Source organism: Capra hircus, chromosome 22 (genome assembly GCF_001704415.2).
Source record: "Capra hircus breed San Clemente chromosome 22, ASM170441v1, whole genome shotgun sequence".
In the NCBI taxonomy this organism is placed as follows: Eukaryota; Metazoa; Chordata; class Mammalia; order Artiodactyla; family Bovidae; genus Capra; species Capra hircus.
The window spans coordinates 58,938,082-58,953,362 of NC_030829.1; the positions used below are offsets into that span (position 1 = coordinate 58,938,082).

At 60.5% G+C, this 15,281-nt stretch overlaps 1 protein-coding gene across 1 annotated transcript in view; it reads left to right on the top strand.

Annotated features, from left to right (window-relative positions):
* EFCC1 (EF-hand and coiled-coil domain containing 1) overlaps nucleotides 1-13,473 on the top strand; it is a 28,360-nt gene extending 14,887 nt beyond the window's left edge. The window contains exons 3-8 of the mRNA XM_018038417.1: nucleotides 5,355-5,512; nucleotides 7,223-7,379; nucleotides 8,505-8,670; nucleotides 10,151-10,291; nucleotides 11,128-11,197; nucleotides 12,149-13,473. Coding sequence (XP_017893906.1) covers nucleotides 5,355-5,512; nucleotides 7,223-7,379; nucleotides 8,505-8,670; nucleotides 10,151-10,291; nucleotides 11,128-11,197; nucleotides 12,149-12,285 — 829 coding nt within the window. The 3' untranslated portion in view covers nucleotides 12,286-13,473. The remainder of the gene's footprint in view (nucleotides 1-5,354; nucleotides 5,513-7,222; nucleotides 7,380-8,504; nucleotides 8,671-10,150; nucleotides 10,292-11,127; nucleotides 11,198-12,148) is intronic.

Genomic DNA, 15,281 nt, shown 5'->3' on the forward strand with positions numbered 1-15,281 from the left:
TTTTCTTGCCTGAAGAATCGCATGGACAGAGGAGCCTGGCGGGCTACAGTCCGTGGGCTCTCAAGAGTTGGACACGGCTGAGTGACTGAGCATTTGAAGGGAAGTTGTCAGAAACACAGGACGAAGATGCTTCGATGTGCTCATTAGTTGTTTTTAGTACACTCAGACTAAATAATTGGAGAAGGAAATGGCAACCCACTCCGGTGTTCTTGCCTGGAGAATCCCAGGGACCGCGGAGCCTGGTGGGCTGCTGTCTGTGGGATCGCAGAGAGTCGGACACGACTGAAGCGACTTACCAGCAGCAGCAGCCTAGATAATTCAGGTTAAAACCAACACACACACACCCCTCCTGCTCACCTGAGTCCTGCCTAAGGTCCCCCCGAACACTGGGCAGAGGCAGGACCCCCTGTGATCAGAAGCGCCGTGTTTCATTTCAGGGCCATCGGCGTTTGCCGGCGGATGAACAGGGGATTGAGATGGGGGCTGGGGGCAGGGGCAGTCGTGGAGGGTCCCACGGTCACACCAGGGTCCTGGGGCAGGAGGCAAAGCTCCGCAGAACCCAGGGAGGGTCCGTCCACTGGAGGCCTGGAGCCGGGAGCTGCCAGGACCGGAGGGAGAACTCAGGAGCATCTGGGCCCTGTCAGGCCGAGTCGGAGGCCGGGCCGGGGGCCAGAGGCGACCGCCGCCTCCAGCAGGAGGAAGATGTCCGGGGGGGCTCCGGGCGGTGGGCAGATGTGTGCAGCTGGAGGGGACACTCCAGCAGGACGAGAACTAGGGTCAGCTGGGCGTGAGGGCACGAGGGGGCAGCAGGCAGCGAGGGCCCGCTGCCCCCTACGAGGGCCTGCGCAGGGGGCGTTTGGCGACTCCTATGGGGTGACCAGCCTCTGCAGAAGCGCCCCCAGCCCCTCCGTGTCTCCCCGGGGAAAGTGGCCTGCGTGGGCGGTGGTGGGGTCGCCGGCCAGGGAGGGCCTCCACCAGCCCTGTTGGCTCAGGTCCCGGGCCGGATCTGGTGCGTCTCCAGCTGTCCTTAGCAGCGCCAACCTCTCTTTTCAACAGAGAAGCAACGGCCTGGGTCAGAGGCGGGCGGAAAACAAGACCGACCTACGCGGGCGGCTCCGCTGTTCTTCTCTGTGTTTTCCCAGTTACCTCCTATCTTTGCAAGAGACGCCGGCTTTTCGCTCTTGGTGATAATGTTTCCCGTGAAAGGAAATCTGTTTTAGTCAACAGTTCAGCCAGGGACCCCAGATGCCTGTGGTTAGGGGAGGTCCTGCTCACTCTCTCGCCTGGAGGGTCCAATCCTCCGTGGGCTGGGCAGGCGGTCAGCCGCATCCACAGGCCTGGGACGGCCCCGGTGTCTGAATGCTGATGCCCTTCTCCCTGTCTTTCTGGAACAATCCAAGAGCAGAGGGACGGGAGGAGCTGGAATCCCATCGGACGCGGGGCCTGTGCCCACCTGCCCCGTTCTTCCTCTCAGCACCTGACCTGCCGCCAACGGTATCACTCACCCAGGCCCTCATTCATTCATTCACACATCCGGCAAACACCGACTGGCTGCCCCGTCCTGTGCTGGGCCCTCCAGGAAACACCAACAGTCGCTGAAGACCGCAGGAGCTCAGGGTGTCCAGGCGGGGAGGCGAGACGAGAGAGGGGGCCCTGGGGACCAGCCTGGTGGGCTGCACCCGACGGGCTGAGGGAGCCGCGGGGTCTCCGCAAGCTCCTCCTGCTCTGTGCCGCAGCTTGCTCATCTGTGAAATGGCAGGAATGAGCCTAAGTCTTTCTTAGGGCTTCTCGGAAGGGTAGCTGTTGCTGCTGCTGCTAAGCCGCTTCAGTCGTGTCCAACTCTGTGCGACCCCATAGACGGCAGCCCACCAGGCTCCCTGGGACTCTCCAGGCAAGAACCCTGGAGTGGGGTGCCATTGCCTTCTCCAGAAGAGTAGATAAGTTTTTCCACTGAAACACGCAGAGCGCACTCATGCGATCTGGGAAACAGGTCAGTGAGGACTGACTCTGAAGCCCAAGGAGCTGCACTCAGCCTGCGATGCCCCGTGACGGGAAAGCAGCTGAGAGAGAACACGCGCGCGTGTGTGTGCACACACGTATCCCTTTCAGGCTTTGCATGTCCCCTTTTGTTTATATGTATATTTACACACACACACACTCTGCTATACCGCTGAAACCAGCGAAATACGGTACAGTCACTGGACTTCAATTTCAAGCTAAAAGTGCCCATCTAAGGGGGAGAACAGAGCAGGGTCCGGTACCCAGCAAGGTGTCGGCAGTGCTTATCAAGGATCCAGAGGGCAACCAGCCAGAGGGTCGTGAGTCTGGCCGTCCATGCCCTGAGATCACCACCAGCAGTGAGCCGGAGACCAGGCTGGACCTTGGAGGCCCCCCAGTGGATGCTGTGTTAAGGATGCTGGCATCCCTTCTCTCGGCCGTAGGAGCCGCTGAACCACTCTGAAGGGAGAGAGGGATGGGGTCGGAGCTGTCTTCCAGAAACAGCCAGGACAGCAAGTGCTGGCAGCCTGGGTGTGGGGGTAGAGCCAGACACCCTTCGCAGGTCACAGGTCCCCTCTCTGTGACCTTGGGGCTGGTGCCTTCCAGGAAGCCGGAGGCGCAAGTCAGGGGGGCCACAGGTGACCTCCGCCTGCCCCCCAGGTCCGCTCCCCGGACAAGCCCCACGCATCTCGTTCTTATGGGAAGCCCTTGTTAAACCACGGGCCCCATGGTCCAGTCCTGGGGCCAAAACCCGTCAAGTTTCTAGGCCCAGAATATTCCAGCAGAGCTTTCCACAAGCTACTGCAGGGAGGGTCTGCAGCCGGTCCATCGAGGAATCCTACAGACAGACGCGTCCTCTTAACCCGTCGAGGTGGGAAAAGCCGGCAGTCCCATCTGTGTCCGCCGGGCTTCCACGCATGGGTTTCCCCGGTGGCTCAGCGGTAAAGAACGCGCCTGCCGATGCAGGAGACGAAGTTCGATCCCTGGGTCGGGAAGATCCCCTGGAGGAGGAAACGGCACCCCACTCCAGTATTCTTGCTGGAGAATCCCATGGACAGAGGAGCCTGGCAGGCTCCGGTCCACAGCCTTGCTGTGACTACCCCCTTCCCTGGGCTGGCCTCTCCGTATGACCTCCAGGTGGCCAAAGCCAATGGCCACTGCTTGGGGGGCCAAGATAGTGGCCTTCCCAGGGTGGGGCGGAGAATGGGAGGAGCAGATGCAGGAAGACAAGGAGGCCTTGGGGATTGCACAGGGCTTCCAGGAGGAAGTGACCAGGCAGTAGCCATGGGGGGCGGTTCATGAGGATACAGGATCTGAGGGGCCAGGGCTGCAGGCAGGTTTGGAAGCCGGGGTGCTGGCTGAGCCCTTGCAGAGGGAGTGCCCACGAGGAAGAGAGACGAAGCCCTCGGGTTTAGGGTCAGGACGCGGAGGACGAGCGAGGGAAAGGGCGCTGGGGAGGATGGGCGCCTCCCGGAAGCCGAGGGCCGGAGGTGTCCAGCCAGGGAGCGTGCGTGGAGCAGGCAGAGAACGAGCTGGGAGGCTCGCTGTCTCTGTTCCAAGGTGGTGATGGCTCGGCTCGCCCGTGTGACACGCAAAGGGGCGTGCGGCTGCAGACGGACCCCGCGGAGAGGGGCCAGCCATGCAGGCCGGGAGGGCCAGCTGCCGGACAAGAGGAAAACCCAAGTTTCTCCGCAGCCGCGTCTCGCCTCTTGGAAAACTGCAGAGCATGTCCTCGTCTGTGGCGCTCTCTCTCCCAGCCCTGTCCCTGCTGCTTCCCCTTCCTGACTCCGCCGCATGTGACCTGCAGTCCTCTAACCAGGGCGGCAGCTGGGCTGGGCTGCTCCGAGCTCGCTGCACAAGCGTCCCCTGTGCCTGGCAGGGCTGGAGCATAAACCCAACTCCTATACTTCTGACCCGTGTGACTTGGGCTGGCCACTCTGGGAAACGGGGGTCAGGACGGTCCCTGCCTCCATCCAGGCAGGGTGTTGGGAGGACATGTTCATAGCCCCGGAGCAGTGCCTGGCACCTCGCAGGGATGCTGAGAGATTAGTTGCGGTGTTGACGCAGGAAGTCGCCCTTGGAACCAGCTTCAAAGACCCCGGTGTCTGTGGGGATGTGGGGACCGTGGGCCAGCCTCTGCTAGGAAGCTGTTCATAAGGGCTGTCCTCACAGCTCATTTTGCTTGCTGAAGCCCTTAAATAACGGAGGGAAAACAGCAGCTTCTCGCAGTGGGAAGACTTAGATTCTGTCCATCGCTGTTCCTGTGTAGTCGCTCCGTCATGTTCCACTCTCTGCGACCCCGTGGACTGCAGCCCGCCCGGCTCCTCTGTCCATGGGATTCTCCAGGCAAGAGTACTGGAGCGGGCTGCCACGCCCTCCTCCAGGGGATCTTCCCGACCCAGGGATCCAACCTGTGTCTCCTGCATTGGCAGGTGGATTCTGTACCTCTGAGCCACCAGGGAAGCCCATTCCGACACTGTTCAAAATTCTGCATATTGAAGCCCCTTACTCTTTACACACCTCCTCTGCCAGGAAGCTCACCACCTCCAAAGGAAGCCTATTCCGTTCTCGGTCAGCGGTCTTTGTGAGAAAGCGATCCTGTACCCTCGACTCTGGTGTCTTCTCTTCTGGCTGTGATCTGACCTCTGGAGTTGAGAGGAACTGTCCCTTCCCCAGTTAGACCTCAAATGATATGCCCTAAGCTCCAGTTTCTCTCTGAACCAAGAATCCGCACCCAGGGGGTCTCGCACTGATTGCCTCTGAGCACCTCCGCATTCTCAGCTTGTACTGGGTGGGCGGGGGGTGGGGGAGCTGAATGCTGGGCGTCATCAGTCAGAGTTAGCGGCTCATAAAACACAGAAGGTTGGCACTCCCGGTCCCTCCGATGGCTTCCTGCCCCTCTGCCCACTGGCACAGGGCGAGAACCCAATGGGAGCTGGGAGGACCTCGGAGGCATTGGCTCCAGGGATCCACCTGCAAAAGGGGCCCCAAGTCCCACTGGCTGTCCCTCTGGCAGCGCTGAGGTGGGAGCCCAGGACCCACACCCTTCTGGACACAGAGGCTCCTCAGAGGGTTTTGCCTCTAGTCCCATTGGCTAAAATCGGGTCACAAGCCTATGTCTCACCTGCAAGAGAAGCTGGGTGACTGTCCTCCATGGAAAGCTGCCCTGCCGAGCTGGCTATCAGGTAGTGGGCCAGTGGGGTCAGCTGCAGAGACCCCCACGGGCTTCGGCAGGCATGTCACAGGCAGCTTAGCCTTAGCAGTGGGGAGGGTGGGCCCACACCCCACACTCTCCCGCAGGAAACCGGCGGAGACCGCGCCCTCTCAACACCTGTGTCTCCCCCACCGCCCCACAGGTCAGAGGGCACCCAGCTCCCAAGCTCACCACGAGCCAGCCCAGAGCCCCACACCAAGAGCAGTGAACCCGAGGATGGTGAGACCAGAGGCCCAGAGCCCCCCCGAGAGGGAGCCTGGGGGTCCAACAGCCGCCCAGCGAGCAGACCCCCGGACCAAGGTTTGTCCCGCACACCCAGGGTCCCGTCTGCGCTGATGCCGCCATCCGGCCTCCAGACAGAGCCCCACCCTCTACCTGCTGAGGCCGGGCTTCCCCAGCCCCTAGGCTCCCCCACCCCCGCAGGCCTGCGAGCGGACACGCTGCGGGGGAGGGTGGGTTCCAGGGAGGCGGGCTCTGGCTCAGGGTGCGAAACGTGTCTCCTGTCAGCGCCATGCAGGGGTGGGTCGGGCACCCAGGGAGCCGGAGTGGGAGCAAGCTCCCCGTCATCACAGGTGTGCGGGCAGGGCTGGCTGGTCACCAAGAGAAGGCCACAAAGAGGCCCTTCACGTCAAGAACCTGGGTCTGCTGGGTGCGCAGCCTCAGGAGCAAAGGAGAGCAGAGAGGCGCTGTCTGAGCCGGCGCCCCAGGGCTCTCCCGGCTGGGCTGCAGGCAGGCGTGGGCAGGCTGCAGGCGCCAGCCCTCTCACACGACCTCAGAGGCCCCATACTGCCCCGGCCCCGGGTACCGGGACAGCTGTGAGTGTAGCGACACCACGCACACACACAGACACACAGAGACACACACACAGACACACAGAGACACACCACACACACACAGACACACAGAGACACACACAGAGACACACACAGATACACACCACACACACACACAGACACACACAGACACACACAGACACACACAGACACACACAGACATACAGAGACACAGACACACACACACACAGACACACGCACACCACACAGACACACAGAGACACACACACACCAGACAGACAGACAGACACACACACACACACCACACACACATACAGAGACATAGAGACACACAGACACACACACAGACACATACAGACAGACACCACACAGAGAAACAGACACACACAGACACAGACACAGAGATACACACATACAGACACACATACAGACACACACAGACACACAGACACACACAGACACACACCAGCAGCAGGAAATCCCAGGAAGAAAACCCGATTGTCAATACTGGAAACACCATCACATGATCAAAGAGTGTTGCCCAGCCACCTCACGCCCGGTTCTCCTGGGTCTGGAACACTGTTTACTGAGAACAAACAGAAGGCTCTGCAGCCAGCCCAGCTGGGTGTCCAAACTCAGGACAGCCGAGGTCAGGGGTGCCAGTCCATCAGGATCACCCAGGAGCCTCATGAAACACAGGTGCCCGGGGCCCACCCCTGAGTGCGCGGGCGTCTGGGGCCGGGGGCCATGCTGGTCAGGACATTGTCCATTCGGCCTGAACAGCTCTAGTTCAAGGGAACGTTCTGGTTCACCTAACTCACTAAAAGTCCCAGCAGGCTCCCGGCACAGTCCCATGTCAGCAGAGCCCCATTCCCCCGGCCTCGCCCACCAGCCTCTGTGAGGCTCACTGTGCAGAAGGCGAGCCCCTCACCCCCAGCAGCCAGACTCATGCCCTCCAGGCCCTGGCGGGAGGAACAGGGGCGTCCCTCCTCCCTGGAAGTCTGAGTCAGGGCTTGGCCCGACCGGCCCTGGCCCCTGCGGGGTCCCCAGCCCTGCCTGCACCACTCACACGGCCGGCCGGCTGCACCCTGACTGCCAGGTTGGACTCACATGTCCACCCTGAGCCTGGGCAGAGCGGAGGCGGGAGGGCTCCCAAGGGGAGTCGGGGCGGCCCCCAAAGAGGGGGCTCCTCCCCTGCCTCTGTCCCTGTCCGCAGCCCGTGCTTCTCCAGGGCTGGACGAGCAGCTGTTCCGCTCGGTCGAGGGCCAGGCCGCCTCTGATGAGGAGGATGACCGCGAGAAGTGGCGGGAGGCACGGCGGCCGCCAGCCGAGGTCACAGCGCTGCTGGCCGGTCTCTCTGGCTGCAGGAGCAGGTACGTGCTCCGGTGAGGACGTCCAGGATTGGGCATACCTGGGGCCAGGCCCCCACGGTCATCCTACAAGCACGGGGCGGCCCCTCTATGCAGCGATGGGCCTGGAACATGGGAGGCTGACCTCCTGATTCACAGCCAGGCTGGGTCCCCTCCCTGCTGTTTCACGCTCGGTCCCCAGATCCATCGGTCAAGCCGAAGACCCTGGGCAAGTGTCAAGGAGAAATGAGCTGAGGAAGGGCACGCTTCCGGGTGGCTTAATCCCCCTGATCCTCACTCCGGTGACCACAGTCCCTGGACCTGCCCCACAGCTCGAGTGTGACCCCCACGTGTCAGACCCTTTCCTAACCCACTGCTCTCAATGCCTGAGCCCGTCCCCTACCCTGGTCAAGTCAGCTGACTTCTGAGCCTCAGGCTTCCCGTCTCTAAGATGGGACACTAACACTTGCCTGGCAGAGGATTTGTGAGGATTCACCATCGAGGGTATAAAATGCCCCCATGGGGCCTGATCCCGGGAGGCACTCCACGGGAGTCGGGGGCGGGCAGCGCTGACTATTTTATTATAAAGTCCTGCCGATTTTCTTGGGTCACTGTTATCACCAACCCGTTAAGTCAACAAGCATATGAAGCAAATTTGACGGCTCCTGGCAAACAGCACTAACCAAGACAGCTCCCCCCGACACCCCCGCCCAGGAGCTTCTGTTCTCCTGAGTGGTGACAAGCATGAGGATGAGGAGGGGGCAGGACATGCTAGGGGAGCCGCTGAGAAGGTGCTGTGTGAGCAGAGATCTGAAGGAAGTGAGGGGAAAGCCTTTCGGGCAGAGGGAACAGCTGGTGCAAAGGCCCCGGGGCACGCGGGAGGGGCCTGGAGGAGGCTGCTGTGCTTGGAGCAGAAAGAGCGAAGGTGAGTGGGAAGGAAGTCTGGGAGGTAAGGGGCAGACTGGGCGAGGCCTCTGGCTTTTGCTCTGATGACACGGGGCACTGGGGAAGGCTGTGGGCAGGGGGTGCCATGGCCCCACCTAGCTTTCAGGGGAGACAGACTCGGTAATAACGCATTCCCACCCCCTGCAGGCTAGAACAGACTTTGGAAAGCAGCCCCCTCTGTGCCGGTACTCTCCTTCACTGCAGGTGCGATGACCAGATGGCCAAGAAGCTCATGACTTGCTTCAGCCACTTGGGCGGTGCCAACCATGCCCGTGCCCTGGGGGAGCTGGAGGCCTGTGTCGCCATGCTGGTGGAGCAGCTGGGGTCCCGGGGCTGCGGTGCAAAGACTCTGAGGACGCCTGAGGAGGAGGTCAGTGGAGCCCCAGAGGCTGGGAGCCAGACCAATGGCTAGTCTCTTACAGGTGGAAGGACTGTGAGCCATCTCAGCCAGGTCCTCTGCCCCCTTCACAGATGGGTAAACCAAGGCTCTGAGAGGAGACGATTTAGATCTAATGAAGAATATTTTGGCTGCACATTAAAGGATCCATCTCAGATCAGCTCAAGGGAAAAAAAAACAGGAATTTATTACCAGATGGACCTGGGAGCATGGTTTCAAAAGAACAGCTAAGATGAGCTTCAGGCACAGTTGGATCCAGGGACTCAGATTATATTGACCCCATCCGTCTGCTCAGTTCTTTTCATGGGTGCTGGCCTCCCTTTCCCTGCTATAGAGGGGCTTTCTCCATGTGGTAGGGTGAGGGAAAGCCGGGCCCCAGGCAGCTCTAGGCTCCCATCAGCCTACTTAAAACCCCCGGAGGAACAATAAGAGCCCCGTACAGTAAGTCTCAGGGAAGAACGCCAGTGGTCGGCCTCAGTCACGTGCCCATACCTGGACCAACCCTCTATGGCAGGCGGGCAGGGCCCTGTGATGGGCAGCTCCATCAAAGCCAGATGAGTGGAAGAGAGACACCTCCAAGGAGAGCTGGCTGTGGAGGGGAGGAGGCTGGGGAGCTCAGTTCCTGAGACCCTCAGACCACGCTCCGAGTCCACAGGCCCTGTGCTCTGCCTACTCCGAGTCCACAGGCCCCTGCTCTGCCTACTCTGAGTCCACAGGCCCCTGCTCTGCCTGCTGCCCAAGGACACCACAGCTTCAGCTGCTTCTCTTTCCGCCCGCTGCTGTCAGGAGCGGGGGCTGCCTCCCTCCCCCTGCCCCTGCTTTAGAAGGCAGGTGTCCACGTGGCATTCTGCAGCTCGCCACCCTCTCCCCCTGCTATTCTGCAGGAGCAGCAGCGTCCATGCTGCTTGGCCAGGGCTGGGCCGGTGACCGAGGCTGGGTCAGCCGGGCCGCTCCCGTCTTGAGGGAGGTGGGGAGTGGCTGCAGGGTGTCCTCAGCTGCAGCCCCCAGACAGGAGTCTCCAGCCACTTCTGCCTCACCCTCCATGCCTCCAGCCCTCGACCCATTCTGGGGACAAGCCACTAGCCTGGCAGTGAATTCCTCCTCGGCTCAAACTGGCCAGACTAGCTTCCTGCTTGCAACCAAAACAATTTAGAAACGACAAGCAGATGAATGGAGAAGAGAAGGAAGGAGGGAGCCCTTCCACCGAAAAGGAAGCCTGTACATTCTTACATCAGCCTGACTGGCCATGAGGCCTTGGGCCAGGCGTGCAGCTTCTCTGGGCCTCAGCGCCCTCCCTGGGGAGACAGGGTGGTTCTGTCTGTAGGCTCAGGGGCCGGATGAGTTGACCCCTGTGGGAGGGCCAGGGCAGGCTGTGGGCCCTGCCTGGGGGTGGTGCTGTGTGCATGGGGTCGAGGGTGGCAGGGCGGGCGCTGAGCCCCTGGTGTCCCCACAGGCAGAGCTGCAGCAGAAAGTGGGTGAGAACGAGAGCCTGCGGCAGGAGCTGCAGTTGGTGGAGACGGAGAGGGTGCGGCTGTCCCTGCTGGAGGAGAAGCTGGAGGACGTGCTGGGGCTCCTGCAGAAGCTCCGCGACCTGGTGGGCTCACGGGAGCTGGCGTCCCGGGGGCAGGGCTGGGCGGGGCCCTCAGGGGTGGAGCCCACCCGCGTCAGGCACTGGCTCTAAGCTCTCCCCACAGAGGCAGGTGTCACCTCTGCCTCCAGACATAGAAAGAGCTCAGGGAAAGTAATCAAAGAGAAGGGGGTTCTCTAATTCATTTTATGAAGCTAATTTAACTTTGATTGCAAAACCAGAGGACAACCCATAGGAGAAAAGAAAATTATAAGCTACTGACACACTTAAATGTGGATGCAGAAATATTAAACAGCATATCTGCAAACCAAACCCAGCAGTGGTTAAAGAAACACAAGGTGAGCCGTTGGATTTATCGCAGGAATTCAAAGATGGTTCAAGACCAGACACCTATTAACACAGACCACCCGGTTCCTCCACCTCCCGGCTGGTAGCTTCAGACAAGAGTTCTCATTTTCTCAGCGCTGCTTTTTCACTGGTTAAAAAGAGAATAAAATAAGCTGTTGCAAGGATTAAAGGAGCTAACACCGTCAAAATGCTCTTTTTCACGGTCATTTCCCAAGCGCCTCCTTGGGCGCAGGGAAAATGGTCTGTCAGTATGTGATCCTGGATTAAATGGGTCCTGCGCGCTGCTCCAGGACCCACCAAGAGTCTGGGCAGTGCAGTCATCACAGGGATGGGGGCCAGGAAAGGACCATGGGCTGGGGGTGGGGGTTGGGGAACGGACTCTACCTGCCCCCAGGGAGCCACACAGAGGCCTGTAGGGGCCACGAAGTCCCACCCATTGCTTGAAGATTCAGCAACCATGGCCAGTCCAGCCCTGTCTCATTTCTTTTTTTAAGAACATATCCAAAAAAGCCCTGGGGAAGATTTTGCTGAGCACACTGGACGCTTGCAGGGACCCTGCACACGGTAGGTGAGCCCCCATCCCCGACCCATCTTCCAAGGCCTGGGCAGCATCCTGACCCAGCTCCTCCGTTCTGAGTGTCTTGCCTGCAAAATGCTGCCTCATTCCTGCCCAGCCCACCTGCAAAGGGTACAGTCAGGAGACTTCCCTGTAGCTCAAATGATAAAGGATCTGCCTGCGAGGCAGGAGACAGGGTTCAATCCCTGGGTTGGGAAGTTCCTCTGGAGAAGGGAATGGCAATCCACTCCAGTATTCTTGCCTGGAGAATCCCATGGACAGAGGAACCTGGCGGGCTACAGTCCGTGGGGGTCGCAAAGAGTCGGACACGACTGAGCGACTAACACACAGTCCTGCCCAGCCCACCTGCAAAGGGTACAGTCAGGAGCAGGCTTCAGGAAGCTGAAGGTGCTATTTGAGAAGGACAGGGAGCGGGCACTTCAGGGAAAAGGCCAAATAAAAGCCAGTGTGGCCAGGCTCCGAGGAAGCCAGGCAGCTCCCTGCTGCCAGTTTAGCCCTGGGCTTACTGTGGAGGAAGGACTATTATCACACCCATTCCACAGATGGGGAGACTGAGGCACAGAGAGGCCAAGGGTCAGCCGCACTTAGACCTCAGGCCTCTCCCTTAAGCACTAGGCCACGTGGCCCTGTTGGTCAAAGTTCAGGGCAGCGCAATTTTCTCAGGGCCAGCTCATGCCCGGTGAAATCAGGAGGGGAGGTTCACTGGTGGTGAGACCACTGGCCTCACCGGGCACCGCTGGGCAGGGCTCAGGTGCGTCCAGTGCTCTGACTGGGCCCGGGCATCAAGGAGGAGTTCAGAAACTGGGCACTAGAAACTGCCTTCCCTAGGGTCCTTGGAGGGAGAGGGTGGCCAGGCTGGGGAGGGCCCGGGGGAGGGCAGGCAGCCCTGTGAGCCACAGGGAAGAGAATGACTCTCCTGCTGCCCACTCTCTCCCCAGACAGGCCGTCTGGCCCCTCGGCCGTGCTGGAAGCCCTGCGCCAAGCTTTGGCTGGCTGTGAGCTCCTGCGTAGAGAGCCCTCGGCCCCGGCCTCCACAAGCCCGGCCCTCACCCACTCCTTCCCCATCTCCTGCTGAGGGCTGGCCCGGCCTGTGGGCAGCCTGGCCACCTTCAGACCAGCCTCCGGGACCAGCCTGGCCACCATCACATCCTCAGAACCCTGGGGTCACCGGCTCCTTCTGAGACCAGTCCAAGCTGGGAGCTTGGCAGCCACGCCTTCCCTGGGCTTCTCATTCCTGGCCTACATTCCTGCTGCCAGCAAGCACGTTGCTGATGGTCACTGGATCAGCCTGTACCCGCTGCCAGCCCCCTGCCCTTAGAGTCGAGGTGCCGGCTTTTCTGCCCAGTTCAGTCCAGAATCCCTTCCCTAGGCTCCCAGGATCTCTTCCCTTCCCAGCGGTGTCCTCTTTGTCCACACAGCGTGACTGCTCCAGGGACCTCGTGCCCTGCACTCCACTGAGGACACTGCCCATGGCCCAGAAGTGCTGAAGGCTGGACAAGAGACTGGGGGAACTCCCAGGGAGGAGACAGTGATCATGGCAGGCTTCCTGGTGGAGGTGGGCTTGAACTAGCTCTGGAAGAGCGGTTAGATTTAGATGGGCAGACAGGAGGGAAGGGGATTTAATGCAAGGGAACAGGGAGCGCCCAAGTGTGCTGCCGTGAAGCGCCCCATGAGTACAGACCCCAGAGCCCCTCTTTCCCGAGGACCCAGTAGGTACCGGGCCCCGCGGGTCACAGGCAGGAGCAAGACAACCTGCCTGGTCCCATCAACCTTAAACCCTCGTAGGAGAGAAAAACACGTGGGCGAGCACTGCAGTGCTAAACTGCGGCAGACGAGAGGGTTCTGAGAGTCCGGGCGAGAGGGGCCAGTCCAAGCCTAGGAGGATGGAGCCCTGCAGAGGGCGGGGCGAGGGCAGGCGCCCGGCGGGGATGGAGCCCTGATGACTCGTCTCCCAGGCAACGGGCGCCGTGCTGGGGTTCTAACCTGCCTCTAGGAGCTGAGGGGAGAAGAGCAGACAGGAGGACTCAGGACTTGAGAGCAAGGGGTCACCACGGGGACACAGAAGAGGGACCACAGGGAAAGGAGGGCCAGGGGCCCAGCAGGCAGTCCCAGGCGGGGCCACAGGGAGGGCTGGAGGGGGACCCCTGGCCGCGTGTGAGGCCGCAGGAGTCCACGCGTGTAGTAAGATCCATGGAAGTGGGCGGGCCTCTCCAAAAACTCAGCTTTACTGTGTGTTAATGAAAAATACAAGGGCAGGGACTTCCCTGGCGGTCCGGTGGCTAAGAATCCGCTTTTCAATGCAGGGGATGTGGTGGGGAACCAGATCCCACATGCCACAGCTAAGCCCACAAGCTGCAAACCAGTGAGTTCATAGACCACAGCCAAAGAGCCCACATGACCCAATAAAGACCCTGAGTGCTGCCACTAAGACCCGAGGCGAGCAGAGAAATACATATTTTAGAAATAATAATGGTGACTAGAAGAGACGTTCCTCAAGCACCCCCGCCCCTGCTCTGGCCCCCTGGAATCGGCCAACAGCAGGCGGGCAGGATTCCTGTAGATTCCAGCCACACTAAGGCACACCCTCAGGAGCTTCCTAATAGAAATCTTCTTGGACCTCTGCCTGACAAGCAAAGGTGCATCATCGCCCGTGCAGCCCTCATCTCACTGGAGGCCAGCTTATGAGATGGCCTAGCATGCAGAGGGGCCCATAGAGGCTGAGGGACTGTCTGGCACCGCACAGCAAATCAGCACCCATGCCTGGGCTGAGCCTGCTTCCTGAGCCCACATCTCACACGCTTCCTACCTCTGCCAGCTGTGTCTGGTTAGGGACCCCAGGGCTTGGGGTCTGGATCAGTTACAGCACAGCCTAAGCCACCCCTACAAACGACCTCCCACAACACTCTGGGCCAAACAAGACAGAGCTTTCTCTCCCATAGTGGTTCAGAGGGGGGTGGACGACAGAGCAGCTTTGCTCCACGTGGCCACCCAGGGGCCCAGGTTCCTTCTGCTGTGTTGCCCTGTCGTCCCCGAGGGCATCGTCCCTGGCAGAAGCTAATCACCAGCATCCCGTCGGCCCTCCGGCCCCCGGGAAGGAGGAGACAGGGAAGGGAGGCTCAGGCACTCTAGCTCACACGTCCTCTAAGCCCATCCCACTGGCCATACCTAGCTGCATGGGATGCTGGGAGATGCCATCTGTAGCTGGGCAACCACGGGACCAGCTAATGCTAACAGTATTAAAAGGAAAAAGGCGGCCAACTGGACCGGGGGCCAGCCACACCCCCCAGGCCGCTGACAGAGGTCCGCCTGCCCCTGCAGAGGGGCCGAGCGGGCACGCACAGGCACCCCTGCAGTGCACACCGTGGCCAGAGGAGCGCAGCTGCCGGAGGACCCACAGCCTGCTCCTACAAAAGGCCACATCGCCAAGTCAGCCGACCTACAAGACAGCAAGGAGAGCGAATTAGGCAAATGAGGCGCCAGAGGAGCATGCTCACAACGAAAGAACCGGATGAAATCCCAGGTCGGACTCCCCGATGGTCTAGTGGGTGAGAGTCCGACTTCCAGTGCAGGGTCGGAACCTGGCTGGGCAGCTGAGCCCGTGAGGCACAGCTGGAGGAGCCCACGCCTGCCGCCAGAGACCCAGCTCAGCCAGAACAAAAGCAGAAACAAAGCGAGCCACTCCCCATTTCCCCACTGAGAGAGGGTGCAGCCCCCGGGGAGCAAAGTGAAGCGGAAACAGGCAGCCTACCCGAGAGAATGCGAGGTGATGATCGCAAAGAGGCGCAAAGAACTCAGGAGGAGAAGGGGCAAACAGCGAGAGGCAGGGGTTTCTAAGGAGAGCTAGGGAAGCCCCGAACACAGAGGAGCAACGCAGCAGCTGCACATTTTCAGAAGCCACTAGAAGGGACCAACAGCAGGCTAACTGACGCAGAGAGGTGGAGCAGTGAGCTGGCAGACAGAAGCGGGAACCGCTGAAGCCGAAAAGAAGAGAGAGGAGCGAGGACAGTCGCAGAGATCTCTGTGATAGCACCAAGCGTACTCACGTTAGCATTGCAGGGGTCCTAGCAGAAA